At 46.2% G+C, this 19,484-nt stretch overlaps 1 protein-coding gene and 1 long non-coding RNA gene across 3 annotated transcripts; both read left to right on the top strand.

Annotated features, from left to right (window-relative positions):
• Positions 1 to 1,802: 1,802 nt before the first annotated feature.
• Positions 1,803 to 8,870, top strand: LOC142054892 (uncharacterized). The gene is made up of 3 exons (XR_012659706.1): positions 1,803 to 2,084; positions 3,167 to 3,233; positions 4,074 to 8,870. It is a non-coding gene; the product is annotated as an uncharacterized LOC142054892 (long non-coding RNA).
• Positions 8,871 to 8,943: 73 nt separating this feature from the next.
• TBXT (T-box transcription factor T) lies at positions 8,944 to 18,530 on the top strand. 2 transcript variants are annotated; one of them, XM_075088072.1, is made up of 8 exons: positions 8,944 to 9,782; positions 9,939 to 10,203; positions 10,773 to 10,907; positions 11,659 to 11,720; positions 11,810 to 11,871; positions 12,825 to 13,001; positions 14,553 to 14,682; positions 16,449 to 18,530. In XM_075088072.1, exons 1-8 carry the CDS (start codon positions 9,577 to 9,579, stop codon positions 16,714 to 16,716), a joined length of 1,305 nt encoding a protein of 434 aa, XP_074944173.1. In that variant the 5' UTR covers positions 8,944 to 9,576; the 3' UTR covers positions 16,717 to 18,530. The 2 variants fall into 2 exon arrangements, with proteins under 2 accessions (XP_074944173.1, XP_074944172.1); XM_075088071.1 differs by having other exon boundaries at positions 14,550 to 14,682.
• Positions 18,531 to 19,484: the final 954 nt, after the last annotated feature.

Genomic DNA, 19,484 nt, shown 5'->3' with positions numbered 1-19,484 from the left:
ATATTTATCAAAGCTGTCAATGCGTTAGGCCTTGAAGTGAAGATTGTATTTTATTTTCCTAAAGGAAGGTGTCTTGAAGGTAAAGCAGTTCTTTTTCTACTGCTCACATTGTCCCTGTCCTTAACATCTGGACAGCCAGAATCAGGATTGAATTCCTGGGGATACATAGCATCTGCCACAAGATTCTGAAAGTGACATGTACCTTAAATAACAGCCTTGGACAATACTGAAGTTTTCCCTCTGGCTTCTTGAAGAAAGTTTTTGCAAAGCCAACGTTAAACAAAAATAACAAACTGTCTAAGGGATAGAATTGGAGAAGGCTTCAATTAGCAGTGTTTGTGGGTTTTTTACTAGCGTAAAACAGCAATAAATATAACATCAGCTTAAAAAAGCTGAAGAAGGCAAATAAATGCTTGCAATGTGCCTGCAAGACTATTAATGTATTACACAAACAAGGATGCAAGTGGAAAGTCTGTGACTAAAAGTAACCTGCCAGCTGGCAGCATCACCAGATTTCGTCTTTCAGAAGTTCTCAGCCTGATAAAGCACCTCTGAAAGAACGGAGAAGTAACTCAGATTTAAAATGCTTGGTACCTCGTATATGATGGCTACTGTTTTTTCAGTCAGGGGTCTGGGATACTGAACATGATACTCTGGAATGCCACTGCAGTCGGGTCAAAAGTTTCTGGTGCTCACTGGGAGAAAACGTCCACAGCATGGTGTGGAATGACAGTAAGGACAAGTGACAAAATCCCTCCTGAATTAGGAGCTATCAAAGGTACTAATGCAGATAGACGTAATTGGGATCGATCTCTTTTTCTGTTCCCACACAGAAGTTAGCCACGCAGATTTATAAAGAAAAGGTCAGGACAAGGCTTGAGGGTTCTGCATTTTCTACAGCAAGAATACCGATGTGAATAGGCTAGACAGTTACCTTGGTGCAAGCGTGTAGCACAGCATTGACTAGCCAGCTATCACAAATTTACATTTGTACCTGCTGAGGAGGAGACAAAGATGTTAGCATTGAAGGATTTTTGTGCAACTAAATTCCTAGCAATAATAAAGCTGGGTATTCCTGAATTCATATTCTGTCTTCTAGAGATCTGGATTAATTACCCTGTGGTTCTATCATTAACTTTTAAAATAAATTATTCACTTTCTTCAATCATCTTACAGGGGAATGTACAAGCTGGTATGAGGTGATGAGCGGAAGCTTGGGGAAGAAGCTTTTCTCAGGTCCAAGGGAGTAAAAAGAAATAGCTGCCCCAGTTAGATCCACTGCTGTTTAGTTGGTCTTACCTGAGAATTTGATGTTAGGTTGTTGGAATTGGCATCGAAAGTAAGAGACTTAGTGTACCACCTTATCGAAATTGTGCCTCTGTAGAGAGTTTTGAACTAGTTAACCACTAATTGAGGCCACTGGTGTTTAACGTGAAAAGATAGTAAAGATTTTCTAGGCGAGGGAGCTGTCATTTTTCCTAGCAACCTGCAAGAACATTTTTGATAACTCAGGAATGCAGTGAACATCTACTGGTCTGAACTAGACATAAAAAGTAGTTTCACAGGAATGAGCAATTTTGATTAGTGTTGGGATCAAACACAAGGTGGATAAAAGAAACATTTGAAGTAAAACTGGCTTATAAAAAATATAGCTATAAGTCTTCATGCTTTGGGGAATAAGTGAGTCAACAGAACCACAAAGGCAATGCCTCTCTGACTGGAAACATTACAAAATAATCTGTGTAATGAGGGGTGAAGGATCACATCTTCCTATGTAACGATTAACCACTGTTAGACAGGACATTGAACTACACAGACCACTAGTCCTGGGTCACAGCTGACATTTTCTTAGCAAGGGCATGAAATGTTTTCTGGCCCTGGGGAAGTATCTAACGTGCAGATATTTCAAAGAGAGGCATGGGTGTCCGCAGTGTCTCCCAGGCATTCCTGGCACTGCCTCCTGTGGCACATGCACTGGTGGTTATTACATGATGTGGTCCCCATACATTCATCATTTGCTGCTCATTCATCGTCTCTCTTGTATCTGCATGTGGCAGTGACAGCATGGACTGCTGGGCAAAAAGGTAAGGCTTGCACAGTCCCTTTTTACTATGCAGACTTGTTTTTTTTAAAACAAATTGGAAGTGCAAAATGAGCCAATGTCTGTAGCACACTGGAACTAAGTGGGACTAAAACGAGCAGTCTGGTAAAAATGCAAGTGTTCAAAAAGCATCCAGCAGGAAAAGTGCACCCTTGTTAGAGAATCAGCCTGGATTTGCATTACCAGGAACAAAGATCGTGAATCCTTGTTTTTACATGTAATTACTTTTCATTATGCATTATTAGTTTATCAGATACTTACTTTCATCACAAATGGTTCCAGAGAAAATAAGTATGGGGTATTACCAATGAAAATTTCTGTGCAGTATTTTCCCATGAAGTAGAGCAGCTTACCAAAATGGAGACCCTGAAGCCTTGCCCAAAGTGAGACAGTGAGTCAGTGGAGCTCAGAATCAGCGCTCCTGCCTTCCAGTCTCTCGTGCTGTACACTGCATCAACCACCTTCCCGCCGCTAAACTCATTAGGTGTCATAAGGCAGGAAAAAGCGTTCAAGACCCAATTAACCTTTGCTGAACTCGAAATAGGAAACTGTAGGAAACATTTGTGTTTGTCAGAGCTTAATGGGTACCTCTAATGCTGAAAGGCTGGTTTGCAAAATATTTTACACTCCTGGTCATGAAACACAGGACCACAAACGTGTCTACACATCCCAAAAGCTGCTCTCTGGGTCTGAGCCCTGTATGACGGGAAGAAGGTGGCATTAGTTTGCCCACTGTTCCCCCTGAGAAGACCAACAGGAGCTTCTTTAAGGAGCTGTCATGCCAGTAGTTTCTCTTTTCTTTGCAATTGGCACTTTCCAGTGAATGTTGCCTTGCTTATTCACTCCTCGTCCAGATTTAAAGTTGTTGGCATCACAGTCCCGTTCTTCTGCTCTGCGTGGTCCTTCTACCACATATTTTCCTCTGAGCAGACCTGTCCAGGATAGTGCACAACACATATGTGTACCTAATGGAAAAAAGATTTACAGGCAAATACAGTGGTGAGTTGATCTTTTAGGGAGTTTTTAACTTTCTTAAAAGTAGTAATATGAAAACATTTATATCAGATGTGAAGAAGTCCTTGTGGGTGAAGCAAGTGTGGATAAGATGAACAGTTGGGTGCATAGAGTAAAGGTAGGTCACATACAACTTGGAAGAAAGAAATTAGTTGGGTACAGAGCAGTGTAAGAGAAGAGACAGTGGAGGGAGCTAAAAAGTGGCTCAGTTGATGTAGAAGTACCCTACCTGTGAGTTCAGATAATATCTAGGTTAAGTTCCAGTTCTTCCCTAGGAGCCAGCTGCAGCAAGATGATGAAAACCAGCATCAGAGTTAGGCAAAACTGTTGGTATCAGTCAGTGGAGATTAACTCCAATGAGCTAAAGAAGAAAACAGTTTTCCATCAGTTAGTTTCCTTGCTGATGAGAGGCAGAGACTTTGCTTTCAGTAACCCCTCATTGCTGAAGCTGTTCAAGTGCTTTTATTTCCTATGGATGAGAGGGGTACCTAGAGCAAGAAATCAGGAGCTAATCTTGGCACCAGAGGGCTCAGTAGAGGCTGGAAGCTTTGAGGCCACATTCAAGGCAATTGCTAATTCCAAAACATGAGATAATCTAGATTTAGGCACAAGTTGCCAGGCAAATACTAAAAGTTTGACCTTTATTTATAAAATATAAAATATAAAATATAAAATATAAAATATAAAATATAAAATATAAAATATAAAATATAAAATAGGACTCATTAGCACTGTGCAAGTAGTAAGGGTAAGTTTTAGGAAAATTTTAGCTAAGTTTTAAGTTTAAGGAAAGGTAGATACCTTTCCTGTGGAGCAGTGAGGATGAGGAAGAAAAGTGTTAAACCAGTAAAGGAGGAGAAAAAGAGAAGAAAAAAAAGGAGAAGAAGAAAAAGGGAAAAGTTGATTTGTTTTTTAAAATTTTGCAATTACAAATTAGGACTTGTATCTTTTTTTCTAGAGGTGTTAATAACATGCAGCTGTGATGCAACCAGTTTGTCTTAAGCCTTACAGTAATCTCCATGAAATGTTCAAAGGAGAAGGAAAGGAGAAGCTATGGATTCCTGACTCCCTTAAATCTTTCATTGATATTAAAAGAACTGCAAAAAGGAATATGGCCTGTTTGATTTTTAGCACTGCAGGCTTTTAAAGAGCGGCAATGCTGAGGACAAAGATGAATATACCCAGTAAGAGTATGTTGTTTTGGTTACTAATGATAATGTCAGAAAATCCAAGGACTTCTGTATTTGAGACTTGAAGATTAACTTTTTATCTTACCCTGACATATCTCAGCAAGAAAAGTCATATTTACGTTAGTGCCCTTTAAGAACTGTGTGGGTTGAAGTATAAGAAAAGGTATTGTTTACGGTAGGGTCTCTCTACAGGACTCCTGCTAGGATGTTTATGATGAGGCAAGTACTTTCTGTCATCAGACTCCTACGGTCCCTGTTTGAAGCAGAATACCTCTTCGGTGTGTGGGGTTTGTTTTGTTATTGTTTTGGTTTTGGTTTGTTTGAGGTTTTTTTTTTTTAAGATTATCCTTTAGGCCAGGATAAAGAAGTAAACAATATCTATTATTCTGCTACTTCTCTTTGCAGCCCCAGTGGTCCATTGTGTCTGTCCCTCTTTGCAGTTTTTAAAGAAATGGCCTGTTTTTAAGAGTGGTGGGTGGCTCTTTTTTGTGTCATCTACATGTTCCCACTTGCTCACCTGTGAAAACTTGATTTAAATAGCTCTAGTCTTCTAAGCAATACCATTAAGGTATTAAAAAGGATATTCTAGCTCAAAATTTTGAGTTTGAATCAAAAGGACTCTGCTCTCAAGTTTGCTGATTTCATCCATCTTTGAGCCAGACTCTCCCTTAAGGGCTTTCATGGGAGCTTTAGTTTACTTAGTTGTTTTTCCTTAGTTGATGCTGTCTAGTGCAGCAGGCCTGAAGTCATTGGAAGTTTGATCATTGACTTTCATGAGGGAAACCTCAGGATCTGAGCATTTGAGATGGAGAGGGTACTTAGCAGTACTCAGGCAAAGATCTGACTAAGTCAACGGGAGTTTTGCCACCTTCAGAAAATGCAGGATGGCACTCTGCCTTTGCCTTGCCCTCCAAAAGGCTAAAGGGGGAAGCAAAACAAATCAAAATCAACATGTTGTGCTCAGTTCAGACTACTTGAAAAGCAAATGTATTTCAAAATGTGTATGCACTAAAACCTTTGGAGGAAAACCAGTCCTATTTCTTAGATACTAAAAGTAGAAAACCTGAAATGTAATTATTCCAGAAGCTTAACGCTCACAATGTATGAACTTAAAATGGGTAATGCCACTCTATGTTTTCACAAGCTGTTTCCTCTGTAGATACATGCTCGTACGTTGGAGTCACAAAATGGTGAGTTCTTATAAAGAGCTCTCCCAGAACGATCTTTAGGCTTTTTCTTGTTTAAGGAAAACGATATGCCAGATTAGAAAGAAATCCAGAAACTTCTTATGAAGAAGCATTTACATCCTCAGTCAATGCCTCAACAGTAGTATCAGCAGCACATTCCTCCCCAGTGTCCCGGAAAAAGCAGCTGACAAGCAGAGATAGAGATGTGCATCTCTACTACACACATATCCTATTAAATGTGTTCATTTTTCTTAAGGGGGGAAAAAAGGAAATTAAACGAAAAAAAAAAAAAAAGCAGGTCATGGGAACGTAGGTGTTTATTCTTCGGGGCGGGACGTTTTGGCCTTTGGAAGGTGGGTTTCACCCCGGGTGCGGAGGGTGCCTGCCCGGCTCGGCGCTGCTCCCCGGGGCGGCGGCGGGAGGCGGGGGCTGCGGGGGCGCCGGGCCGGCACCCGGGCCGGCGATAATTGCCTGTCTGTGGGTCTGCGGGTGTCTGTGGGTCTGTCTGTGCGTGTGTCCCGAACCGTAAACTGAAAGATAATGAGACAACTGCCTCCAAAAACCTATCCACACTCTCGTTTTCGCCTGGCATCCGCAGGCGATTAGCGCCGCTCGTGGGGGTCGGGGGTGCCCGAGCGCTGCGGGCGCGGCCGGCGGCAGGTTCCCGTCGGGAGGGTGCCTGGGGAGTTGCGCTGTCCCGGGGGCATAAGGCAGGGAATGACGGACAGGTCTTATGAAGCCGAAGGAACAGCTGGAGGCTACTGCTCGCCCCGTGCGAGAAGGAAAGTATTGCTATAAATCGGGAATCCTCATAGCTGTTCGGCTGGAGGAAGTTTTTTGGCTGTAAACTGTCATGCACTGCAGCCCTCGGTGAAAGTGGGGAGTCCTCCCTCCTGAGAATCGCAGTGCAATTAAGATCAGAAAGAGGGAGAAGGAAATCAAATAAAGACGGCAGGAATCCGAGCCGAGAAAGAACTTCAGGGTTTGGGGCTTGGTCGTTTGTTTGGGCTCTTTTTTCTTTTTTTCCCCGTTCCAAAGATTATGTATAACTTCCGGAAACTTTTTTTAATGGTCATGTAAGAGTTTAAAGCTGGATAGACTTCTTTTTGAAAGACCAACTAACTTTGAGTGCACACCTTATTTGTCTGGGATGAGTGGCGCGGTCATTTGCGAAGTATTAAGCAAAACGTGAAATATATCAAATTAAATTCAGCCTCAAGGCTCCTCCCTTTGCCCGAAGAGAGCGATCCGTGCAAAGAGTAGGAACCGTATAGAGGAGCGTCTGCTGCCGAAGAGGCTGAGGTTGCTTCCCATGCCTTGTGTGCGCATGCATTCAGGTATTAAGAATTAGCTCCTCCTTGAAGCATCCATTCGGAAGAATTAAATAGTGTTTTTAAAACTCGGGTCGCCTAGACACACACTTAGATCTCGTCTGTTTATTCTTTGTTTCGGAACGGTTCATTTTCCACCCAAACGGCCCCGCCGCTTTCAATTCCGGCTGGTTCTGCTGCTTTCGGGTCTTTAACACGTTCAGCGCCAGGGGAGGTCGAGCTGAGGAAGAACGGAGAGGAGCTTGCCCTGCACAGGACCCAGCACCACCAGCACCACTCTCGTCCGACCCCCCTTCCCCGGGGACCGCACCCTAAAAGGGACGCGACTTCTGTAAGGGGGGGAAGGTCCCTTCTCTCCCCTCCACCTCCACGGGGTGAGTGGCTGGCCGTGCGAGTCCTCAGATGGGCTTAACTTCTCCTGGTGCTCGCCTTTCCCCCCCCCAGGATTACGATGTTTGAAATGTCTCCTTCGAGCACCCCTTCGAGCGCGGCGGTGCCGCCAGCCCGACCGAGAGACGGCCGTGCTCCTTCGGGGCTTGGATGCTCGCGGCGGGCGCCACGGCGGGCGCGTTTGTTTTGAGCGGAGCACCGTAAGCGAAATAAATACCTGATGGTGAAAAGACCATCTCAAAACCTCTGCAGTAGCTTCTAGGTAACCAGCTTAGTAAGCCTCGCCCATAATTTCTTTGGGAATGCTGCTTTCCCCTTCCGAAGAGAACAAAAAGCAGGCGGTGGGTGCTCAGACAGAAAGAGCTTTAAGGAACTTTATCGCGGGAATTAGTCTGAAGGGTAACAATTTTTCGCGTTTTTCTAGGCAGTAGTTGAAGAGAGCTGGCGTGCGGGCTTTAGCATGTCAGGCTGAAGGGAAGAAGAGCTCTGCGGAGTTAAGTGGAGGATACCTGAGCCCGACGGGGCTGTGTAATGAAAATACAGCTCCTAAACTAAAAAGAAACTGAAAATAATAGCGGACGCGTTGGGTTTATTTGAAGTTGGATGAAGGCAGACGCGCCGGGGCTGCTGCTGCGCTGGGTGCGGAGCGGGGAAGGGCAGGGGGTGCGGGCAGGGGGTGCCCGCCCGCAAAAGGCGCCGGTGCCCCGACCGAACCGCCGTCTGCATCCTGCGAAGGGGACCCCTTCAGCGCACCTTCCCCCCGTAACCCCGACTTCCAGCTCCTTCTGCTCCCAGGCAGCTTGCTTGCCTACCCCGGGCACTTTCTCCTAAAACCTTAAAAGCCCGGGCAGCGACGACGCGCCGTGTTCGGAGAGCGGGAAGACGCCTATTTTGAAAGAAACCCTTATTTTTACACCGCGCAGCTCCTTTTCCCTCTCCTTTGCTCCCATTTAAAGAACGTGTTATTGTTTAAAGAGACCCCATTGAACTATTTCCTGCTCATTGTCACCTCTCTCCCCCTCGCCCTCTGTCCAGGGATTCTCACGGCAAGGTAATAAAGTGTTTCCCTCACACCACCGACCGCCGCAGCCCCGGAGAATGCAAACTATTAAAACACCGGCGGGCGGGAGGGTTTCAAAACAGCGCTCCTCTCCCTCGGCCCGTCTCTTCCTTTTGCGCTCAACAACTTTCTTTAAAAGAAATTCAGCCCCCAGCAAAGTTTTCACCCGTGAGGCTCAGGCTCCACTCCTGCCTGCAGAAACTCGCGGGGGTTTCTCCTTGCTCAAGGAAAGGAAGCCTTTAGCTATCGAGCTGATTTTTAAGAACTGTTGGGTTTATTTAGGCGGGTTGGCTCGTAACCATCGGCCCGGTTTTTAGAAGTGGTTTTTAATTTAGGTGGGACGGCTCGAAACCGTCGTGGTCGAGCATCTCGGCTGCGTCCGTCGGCGAAGGCACCGCCTGCCCCGGCGGCGGGAGGCGCACGCTGCGCCTCTTCCCGCGGGGTGGCGGGGGGGTGGTGTGGGCTCACTGCGCCCGGTTGCGGGTCAGCCGGTCTGCGGGGTGGTTTCACCTTTTTGGTTGAATGTCCCAGCAAGGTTTGCCGTCGCCAGCTGCCACCTCGGCTTCAGCAGAAGCGCGGCGCCCGGCGGCAAGGGAGCGTGGGAAGCGGCGGGGGCGGGCGCGGGGGGCTGCGGGCAGCCTGCGGGGGCCCGGGGGGAAGGACTTTCCCATTGTTTCCCTACATATGGATGCGCGGCCCGGGCGTCTCCCGTCCAGGAGCGGCTGCCTAAAGCCAGGTCTGGCTTTAGGGCTGTCTTGCCGGGGCGGGCGCCGACGGCCGCGCTCGGGAGGGCTGCGGGCGGCGGGAGGGAGCCCCACGCGGGTTATGGGGCTGTTGCCGAGATGGGCCATTTCCTCCGCGGCTGCCGGAGCCCCGGCCCCGGCGGCTTTGATAGAGGTGCAAACATTTGGGGGCAGATTTACATAAAATAGCCGCGTTTAATCCCGCGGGCTGCAATTAACATCACAGGCTTCCCCGGGCACCGTTGTGATATGGCCGCGGGCAGCCAATGGGAAAGGGCGGCCGGAGAGATCAAAGCGGCCGTCCGCCAATCAGCGGGGCCCCCCCGCCGGCATTGTGATGTCACCGGGGGGATGTTTATGACGGGGTATAACAGCGGCCCCTTCCCCGCTCCCGCTCGCTGGGGCCACGGAGGTCAAGTGGAGTCGGTCCCGGTCCCGGCTCCGGTCTAGGTCCTCGTCCCGGTCCCGGTCCCGGTGCCGGTCCTGGCCCCGGCCCCGGTGCCGGCGCCGCTCGGGGCTGAGGCAGGGCTCCCGCCCCGGCAGGCGGGCGCGGGGCCAGGATGAGCTCCCCCGGCACGGAGGGGGCGGGCAAGCCCCCGCAGTACCGCGTGGACCACCTGCTGAGCGCCGTGGAGAGCGAGCTGCAGGCGGGCAGCGAGAAGGGCGACCCCACGGAGCGGGAGCTGCGGGTCACGCTGGAGGACAACGACCTGTGGCTGCGCTTCAAGGAGCTCACCAACGAGATGATCGTCACCAAAAACGGCAGGTAGGGGTGCCGCGGGCCCCGCGCCCTCCCGCCGCCTCCGCCCCCCGGCCCACGCACCCCTCCCGCGGGGGCGGCGGGCGGGGGGGGGCCCGGCCGAGCCCGGGGGGGCGGGGGGCTGCCCCCCGCCGTGCCTCGCGCCTCCGTGTCGCCCCGCAGGAGGATGTTCCCGGTGCTGAAGGTGAGCGTGTCGGGGCTGGACCCCAACGCCATGTACTCCTTCCTGCTGGACTTCGTGGCGGCCGACGGGCACCGCTGGAAGTACGTGAACGGGGAGTGGGTGCCGGGCGGGAAGCCGGAGCCGCAGGCGCCCAGCTGCGTCTACATCCACCCCGACTCGCCCAACTTCGGCGCCCACTGGATGAAGGCGCCCGTCTCCTTCAGTAAAGTCAAACTCACCAACAAGCTCAACGGCGGCGGGCAGGTAAGCGCCGGCACCGGCTCCTGCGCCGCCCTCGCCCCGCTCAGCGGGCCGGGCCCGTCCCGTCCCTGACACCGTTCACGCCCTTCTTAATGCTCCTTTTTATACTGCTCTTATCAAACGTGCTGGCGCGGCCGTGCTCCCCGGCTTCCTCCTCCCCCCCAGCTGCGTTCTTTCAGCAGAGCTGGTCCCTCGGCCGAGGATGGGTGCCTTGGTGTTTTGACTTCCCCCTCCCCCCCCTCCAGTATCTGTCTGTCTGAATATCTGCTAATTCCAAGGGTGTAGCAGATGAGTCTTTCTGGCTATTTACCGCCAACGTGTTTGTGACTGTGCAAGCTGCCCTGTCGAGTAGCAGGGATGCAGGTAACTAGGCGAAAAGCTGGGGTGTCTGACCGCAGTGTTCCTTTCCTCTTTTACAGCTTTGCTTTCAGGGTTTATTCGTACCTGTTGCCTCTTTCTCCTCTGCTGGAAAGATGGACCATTAGATACTTTAAAACCTGAGTGCTTTCTGTGCCTGCCAGCATCTGCCGCCACTCTGTCACTGCTTACCCGCTCTATCCGTTTGCTCACAGATCATGTTGAACTCTCTGCACAAGTATGAGCCAAGGATTCATATCGTGCGAGTGGGTGGCCCGCAGCGGATGATCACCAGCCATTCCTTCCCAGAGACCCAGTTTATAGCCGTGACGGCCTACCAGAATGAGGAGGTATGCACAGCAGGGAAGAAAGGATGCAAGTACCAGGAGGTTTCGAGTGGCAAAGTCCTTGTTACAGAGCAAGATAATGGATCTCGCTTCACGTTTTTCGGTTCTTTCTGTGCTTTGGTTGAAGCAAAATATATGTTAAAAAAAGAAATTTTTCTATGTAAATGCCCTATGAATGTACAGTAGCACAAAGTTCTTCTCAGTGTCTCAATTCGTGCTGCAAATTCATTGCAGGAGAGTAATTCTTAAAAGATTCTGTGGGCCAAACAAGTATGGTCAGAAATACAGTTGTTATTTTTGGCTACACAGTGAAATAACCAGACATGCTGCTTTCAAACTGGCCTTTCTCCGTTAGCCGAAATGCCTGTCTACAGTTAATGAATCTGTAAATTACCAATATTTTTGAGATTTTTTTTTTTTTTATTGTCTATTCTGCTCTGGCTTGAAATGTGAAGCTTTTTACAGCTCTTTAGTGTGCTACCTTTCTTAGCTGTTTCCTTAGGTGATCAATAAACCCAGGCAATTCAGTCCCTTAGGCTTTGGCAGAGGGACTAATTCCTAGCCCTCTGCTAATGCTTCTGACCTTAGAGGCTGTTTAATTGATGTCCATAGGTTGGTATTATGGGCCCAATCTTATTTCTTCAAAAATCTGTGATTTTACTAACTTCAGTGGGTAGTCCTAATTCAAATCCCAGTATCTGTATGATGATGAGTGGTGATACTTGCAAATAAAGATATTTGTTGTTGTTTTTAGATCACAGCTTTAAAAATTAAATACAATCCGTTTGCAAAGGCATTTCTTGATGCAAAAGAAAGGTGAGAACTCTTAATTCTAAAGTGTGGATTTTTTCACATAGATTTGTAAAAGCATATTCTTAGCTAATGCAACATGGTTTCTTTTACAGAAGTGATCACAAGGACATGATGGAGGAAGTGGGAGACAACCAGCAGTCTGGGTATTCGCAGTGTACGTTCCCTTTCATTCTGCATCATGAACATCGCTTTGATTTCTTCCATCTCATCCATTAAGTTAAGCAAAACTTCGAGACCGGTGTTTGCTGGCTGGCTTCTTAGCTCATAGGGAGAATAATATTACCAATCCTTATGACTGTGGTTCATGCAGGTTCATGGTTGTATGAACATTATGATCTATGTCTCTGTGGTTAAGACTTCGGCATTACATTCAAAATCCTTTAATAGAATCTTGCAGTTACCTTCGTGTCCAAAAAGACAGCCGCCTTTGTATATAAAGACAGCAATATCCATACGGATATAGAGGCAAAAATGTATTTCAAAATATAGAAAATCATTAAAATGGTACTTGTGTTTCAAGTACTTCAAAAAAATTTGGCGCATTTCCTTAAAACGTTTTTTTTTTCAGATGAATAAAAAGCATTAGTGATTTCTGTTTTAACAGATTATTGCCAAAAAATGTATGCAGCCTATAAAGGGAGAAAGTTGAGTTGCAGTAGGAATGATTTTGTTTCAGTGAAAATACTTAATTTTTAAGAGTTCTTTTTAGCTGTCTGAGAAACTTCAGAGCTTAGCTATAGGTTTGAGACCCCCAAAGAGCAATTTAAAACTGAAGATTCCGCTAACAATTACTGAGCACACACTGCTTACGTAAGGGAGGGTTTTACCATTTCAGTGTTTCCTTACTGTGACTGTAACTAAGTGGTAATTTTAACAACTAATGTTAGCCTGACATGGGGATTTTTCTAAGCTTTTGTCTACTTTTCCTTCACAAGATTGTTTAAGAAAGTTGTAAATATCCAGATTTTTTCAGTCATGTTGAAACCCTGCTTCCTTTCCTGAGCGTGCATTTCCTCAAAGTTCAGTTATTTATCTCGTAGCCCTGTGATTCTTTCCCTGCCGGGCTGCGTGACGCACCCATCTGACAAACCTCTCGCTTCCCCACAGTAGGTAGTTGGCTTATTCCTGGGACTGGCACTCTGTGCCCGCCTGCCAATCCTCACCCTCAGTTTGGAGCCCCACTGTCGCTCTCCCCTGCTCACAGCTGTGAAAGGTACTCATCGCTGAGGAACCACCGTCCTGCCCCCTACCCCAACCCCTACACCCATAGAAACAACTCGCCAAGTAAGTCTGACGTTGCAGCTCTGTAAAAAGATGGGAAATGATGAGCCGAGGGACGCGAGCTTTGAGCGGTGGGCGTCCGCAGAAATGGAGGTCGCTATCTAGCTCAGTCTGCGCAGAGGGCTTGGGGCCAGCATTGCAAAAAAATAGGGACGATGAGAGCGTGTCCCCAGTCTCTTTATGATGGAAAAACCAAGGGGGTGTGTAGAACCGTCTCCTGCTAATTGATTCAATTATATTGAGCTGGCTTTGCCTTGTGCTCCTGAACGCTTGTAACCAGTGAGCTTACACTTACTTTGATCTTTTTTTTAAGTTAAGTTTGAAAGTGAAGATTCTAATCATAAATTACAGGTAATACAATGAAATAAAGAAATATATGTCTGGTTCTGTTAGTGTCACTTGTTATTAACACATAATAATTGAGGGCCTGATTCTGCCACTTTTACTTGCCTGTTGCTGTTGCTAACATCCGTGCATTAAGGTTGTTCTCAGTGAACGTGTGACATACAGAAGCAATATGGAGCTGAGTCAACTGCAGAGTTATTTAGAAGTTGTGCTTGTAAATAGCCAATAGCTTAAAGTGCCTTAAGCCATAGGTACTTAAGGGAGAGGAGAGAAGGGGATTTTTAACAGTGGTGGTTTTTTTTTTTTTTTTTTTTTTCTTTTCTTCTGGCAAAGGCCTGTTAACAATTTATGCCCTTCAGCCTGTTTTTGCCTTTCAGCCTATTTTGAATTGTGAGGTAATACACAGGCTTCTAGATGCAGCCTGATATCTTGTATGTAACTTTGTAGCTCATTTTAAAGTGGAAAACTAGCTTTCTGTGGGCTTTTCTTGCTTCTTGGAAATTTTATGCAAGTTTTGTGACTCGAAACAGAATGAAAGAACAACACTTCCTTCTTGTTCCCTTGTCCTCAGCAAGGAACCTCTTCTCCTTCCCTTGGTCACTTCCTTCTAGCTATGGATGGCTGTACAGGATTCCCTTTATAGCTTCCTAGTGCCTCTGCCGTGTTGGCCAGCCAGCTTTTGTCACAAGATGAAGCCACTGTCCAATCACTCCTGATGGTGCCTAAGGCAGGCTTCAGAGCCGATGGTGGCATGCTCAGCTCAAAACTGGGATGTTTGATCCAGCGATATGCTTGTTATCCAGGGCCGCCAGACTTACTGCCAATGTGGAGGAAAAGAAGGTGCCCTGGAACAGTGATTGGGGTAGTGTAAGTAAGGAGCCCACCTCTTTCTGCTGACCGAAAAAGGAAGCATGGGCTGAATTAGCAGGTGCTTTGAAGGCAGCTTTTTGGCCGTAGACCCTTCATAGAAATAAGACTTTGCAGTTGTAAGTTGAGCAAAACAGCACATCAGCAGGGGCATGCCAGTGGAAGTGTAAACTTGGACACAACACCGGTAGCTGACTTAATTTTTCTGTGTGTATGTGAAGTTTGTTTTTTTGCAAGGCAGTAACGGGGAGGGTGGTTTAAAGCTATACATTGCATTTGAATACAAGATTTTCATTTGGTCTGATTCTAGTGTGTTTAAGTGCTTGCTTGTTTTCTCAGCAGCCTATGCCGATAACTCCTCCGCCTGCCTTTCCATGCTGCAGTCCCATGACAACTGGTCTTCGCTAGGAGTTCCCACACACACGACGATGCTGCCCATGAGTCACAGCACTGGCACAGCTACCAGCTCCAGGTAGGAGTCCATCCCTCAGCAGCCCTCACATTGCTATATTGAGCCTTTCTAGGAAGAGAGGGCTGAAAAAGGAGGCAAAGAGTCACCAGCAAATTGAAGAAAGAGATAAAACCTATTATTTAATGTTTTGGTTTTAGAAATGTAGGTACTTGTGACAGCAATATTTGAGAGATGAAGGATTGCAAGTCACTTATACAAACATCTATTGAATTTTAGGATGGTCTTTTAAGCTTCATCTCCATTTTGCTTTTCAGCAAAATGGTGTTCAAAGAGTTTTTCTGATCTGTTTCATTTTAGCCAGTCACCGCTTTCCCATCCATCTCCACAAACCCTTGTTCTGCTGCAAATGAAAAGGCAGCGAACCATACTGTGGAGAAGGAGCAAGCAGTTGGGGCAGTAATTCTTTACTTGAGCATTGCCACAGAAGCCAGCATAATGTGGGATTGTACACTTGGTGAAAACCTTTGCTGTTTTGTGATCATATAAATGTATCTTTTTCTCCTCTTTGTACTTTTTATCTTAATTAAACTTTTGGATCCTTTAGCAGAGATTTAGTTTATAGTCAGTCCCTTGGAGCTAAACTCGCAAATTCAAAGAAATGCAGATAAGGTGGTAAAATCTTTGCCGTTAGCCACAGAGGGCTATTGTTTGGGCATCTTTCTTGGCAATTCAGATCTACCACTCTGTTTGTGGAAACCATTTTTATTTGTACCATACAGATAGACACTTAGCTATTAATCAGAGTATGCTATCCGGTATAAAATAGCTGTATTACTGAACGTATGTTAATGAAGTAGACAGGTCCTCCTAGCACTTATTCCCATGTCTGGCCCCCAGGGTACATATCTGGAAGGCTGCAAAACCCACTGAGTTTCAGTTGCTACACTAAGAATTGTCCAGTAGATAAAACCAGGAGAGCTAGAACTGTGGGACCTCAGGGAAGGCATTTCTGCCATCCCTTTTGTCAAAGCCCCTGTTTGTAAAGTGTTTGCTAAAATGCTTGGGATCAACTAGTATTACACAATAGGACTGAACTTTTTCTCGTAGTGTTTCTCTTGAATCAACTTGTTTCTTGTAATTCATATGTGCGTTCACACATATATGTACATGTATATACATACCCAGAGGAGAGAGAGAGAGAGTGGAGGCTGTAGCATCCTGACAAGGCTTTTTTCCCTTTTAAGCAGCCCTTTCTGCAGTATCCGTGCAACCTGCAGCCATCAATCTAGCTCCTCCCCTTCTAACATGAGATGGTGAACAAGGTCCCAAGAGGGCTGAATTGCTGTCTGGAGGCATCTGTCCCTTTCTGACTAGAGGCACTCAAAGGAGATTAGGGCTTTGTCAGACTCATGGCAGGCAACAGATTCAAACCCATCTGGGTCCTAGAGCTGCTGTGTCCAAGCACCTCCATCATGTGGCTTTCCTCTGAGGAAAGGATATGGCATGGCTTAGGAAATCAGCTCTCAAACCTCTGCATTTTTCAGGCCAGCCTGTTCATTCCTCAGCTTGGCTTAAAATTTGCGAGCATACCCAGTGCTGGGCCTGCTGTGGGGGGAACAGGGAGGTTAGATTTATTGGTGGGATGCCATGAACATGACCTCCTGCCTGGGGGTCCTTCCTACCTCGCAGTGGCTGGGAGCTTCCTAAAGAAATTCCCTGTGTCCAGCAAATGAACCCAGCTTGGAAGCTGTGTTGTGACCCGAGCAACTGCCAGCAGGCACTAGAGTCACTAATAACCTATTTTGTTTATCACTTCCCTCTTTCAGTCAGTACCCTAACTTATGGTCTGTGAGTAACAGCACCATCACACCGGTGTCTCAGTCAAGCGGGATGTCCAACGGCCTGAGCTCCCAGTTTTTACGTGGCTCTCCAGCGCACTACACTGCCCTCCCGCACCCGGTCACTGCCGCCTCCTCCGCCTCCCCCCTGTACGACGGTGGGGCACCCACGGACCTGCCCGACAGCCAGTACGATGCCTCCGCACATGCCAGGCTAGCATCCACGTGGACGCCTGTCACCCCTCCTTCCATGTAAACCCAGACCTTTTCCTATAAGACAGACTTTCTTTAGCTACTGAATTACTTTAATTGCTTAATCCTCAAAGAAGAGAAAAAGGAGACATGAAGTAAATTACAGACAAAGTAGCTGCACTGCTTTGCATAGACCATCTACATTATACCTCTTATAGTGAACAGTGCATCACTGACTTCATGTGGAGTTTACAAATCTGGTGAGTGTGCAATTCTGAGAGCAGATTCACTGCTTTTAATATTTTTTCCTTTTTTTTTTTTAATTTTAAGTTTGATAGACCTAAGTTTTAAGATTTTTACTTTGATTCCAAATTTCTCAGTATATTTAGACCTGAAGTTTGGCATCATTCTTGACTAAGTTACTCCTAACTGTTTTTCAGTTAATTTTTTTAATGGCAAACTTAGCTATAGTCATGAGAAGACTTTTATTAACCCTCTAGTTAGAAGCATTCTGAAGTATGCACAAATGTAGCTGAGGAGTGAAGATTTTGGAAAACCATGTGCACTAACACGTATTTGCCTTACAAATACGTTGTGTTCTTAACTGTACGCTTATTTCCTTGCTGCTGAATTAATGTCTAGACAATCTGCAAGAACCACATTGTTCCTAATAAACGCAGTATTAATATTTGGTCTAAATCATTTTACCCAAAAGACTCCTTTGAGAGGTTAAGTTTTGCTGTTTGATCACATAGATGTCAAATACCTGTCAGCTTAGCTAAACATCTCATTTCAAACAGCCAGTGTCTAATAAGAAGCCCTGTCCTGAACCTTTTCGAGCCATTGAAAAAGCATGATTTTTTTTTTTAATGGTCTCTGGCTCGGGCCTTAAGGGAGGGAAGGAATTCAACACCTGGAGAATCATTCTAATTTATTTTATTTCAATATTGTACTCCGTTGATCTATATTTATTATTTGGTAAGTTACAACTTTATTTTCTACATGTTAAGATATGTAAATAAACCCTCAACCGATGGTGTATTCTTTTAAGACAATCATACGTGGGATATGTCACCCAATGGCACATTGAACAGCATGGATGTAAGTAGATAACTTATTGTAAAAGGGAAAGCTCTAGATACCAATACTTTGGGGGAAAAGTGCAGATATACTAACCTTTAAAATACACTGACTGTTTGACTTGCTGGAAAGATCAGGTCTTGATAAAATACTTCCTTCGGGACGGATATTAAGCAATATGATCTAAATTTCAAATGCAGACTAACCCAAAACATTGGCTTAAAGTGCACCCTTGGACTTGCCTCTTCCTCCCACCGACTCTGGCAAGTACATATCCTGAGGAAAGTGAATTGTTTTGCATAAGCCATAATAAATAACTTTTATAATGAAGTGCCTAATATAGTGAAGCAAAATTTTATATCAGGGAATTCCTTAAATAACTCATCGATGTGTGCTCATGTGCTACAGTGGCAGCTTTAAGATGAAAAAGCAAATATTTGCCACCATTTTGGTCTCTTTGGCACCCTATGGGCAGGTCTCTGCACCTAGAAAGACTTTGGCAGGGCTTTCTCCCTGCAGAAGGATTTGTGTGCAACTGCAGGCTGCAGTCTCCCAGAGGTACTCCAGCAGGAGATGGCACCAGAAGCAGATGGCTGCACGACCATGTTCTCTGTCGATATGTAAATATTGATCTAAGTGTTCCTATTTTATTGTGAAGGTAAATTGTGTAAATGATGTAACTGCATTATTATTTAGGCTGTTTCGTAGAAAATAGCAACATATTTCATTGTGAGGTTTTTTTACTTCTATTTCGGAAATGTAATTTAAATTGAAAAAAAAAAAGAGTAAAGATTCTTAAATAAACTCAATGCTTCATTTTCGGTTTGTGGGGGTCGGTGGGAAAGGTGAAACAAATGCACATCAGGCATATTGAACCTACAGAACGTAGATCTTCCATGTAGCAGTTTCACAAATAGTTCCTGCTGCACAGCGGCTTCTGGCTGTAGGCGAAGGGTGAGAGAGTTCTCCACAACCAAATTAATGATTCTTTTGTCGTGAAAAACTTAGAAAGATCTCTTGAGATGGTACAATATCCTCATCCACTTCTCCCCGCTCTTTTTTTCCCTCCTTCGCTTCTCCCTGCCTTTGGTAAATCCTTGACTGACTGGTGGTCAGAGGTGGTAGCTGCAACTGGTGTTGGGTGAAAGCTCTCTTCGTGCAGTGACCAACTTGTAGGGTAAGTGATGGAGCTGGGTGCGATCCTGGCAGCTGCTGTGTTCTACCTCGACAGCCTGGTGTTCAAGTGTGTTTCTGAATAACTCCCCTCCAGCAACAAATTCCTAACTGCTGCCTGGTACACTCAGCTACTGAAGGGGGTCTATGTTGTAGGCTGATCTGGCACTGCAGTGACTGAGCACGCAAATGTCACTTCTGAGAGCTGACATGGTCAGTGAGGGAGCCCAGCTCATGTCGTGGAGGGAGCCAGCTTTATCCTTTGCTGCAGATCTACACCCTCAAAGCAGACATGGCAGGGGAAGAGAATGACTGATCTGCCATGCAGAGAAAGGGAAAGGGATCTGTGACGTGTGAGAGAGGTGTGAGGTCCAGGGCTGCACAATGTCCCTTTGCACGGCCCTTGACAGGCAGCCCACTGCAGGGCTGTCTGCTCCAGAGAGGCTTGTGTAGAGGACAGCCCACAGCTGCCACCCAGCACAGAGGTCAGTGGTTTCTCAGGTTCTTGTAGACCTTGTACTGAAGAAACAATTGCCATGTCCATGTGGACAGAAGTAGTTTCTCCATGTGTTGATTTAG

This window comes from Phalacrocorax aristotelis, chromosome 3, assembly GCF_949628215.1.
Source record: "Phalacrocorax aristotelis chromosome 3, bGulAri2.1, whole genome shotgun sequence".
Taxonomy (NCBI): domain Eukaryota; kingdom Metazoa; phylum Chordata; class Aves; order Suliformes; family Phalacrocoracidae; genus Phalacrocorax; species Phalacrocorax aristotelis.
The sequence above is the reverse complement of the archived record's forward strand: the minus strand, read 5'-3'. Positions and strand labels throughout refer to the sequence as shown.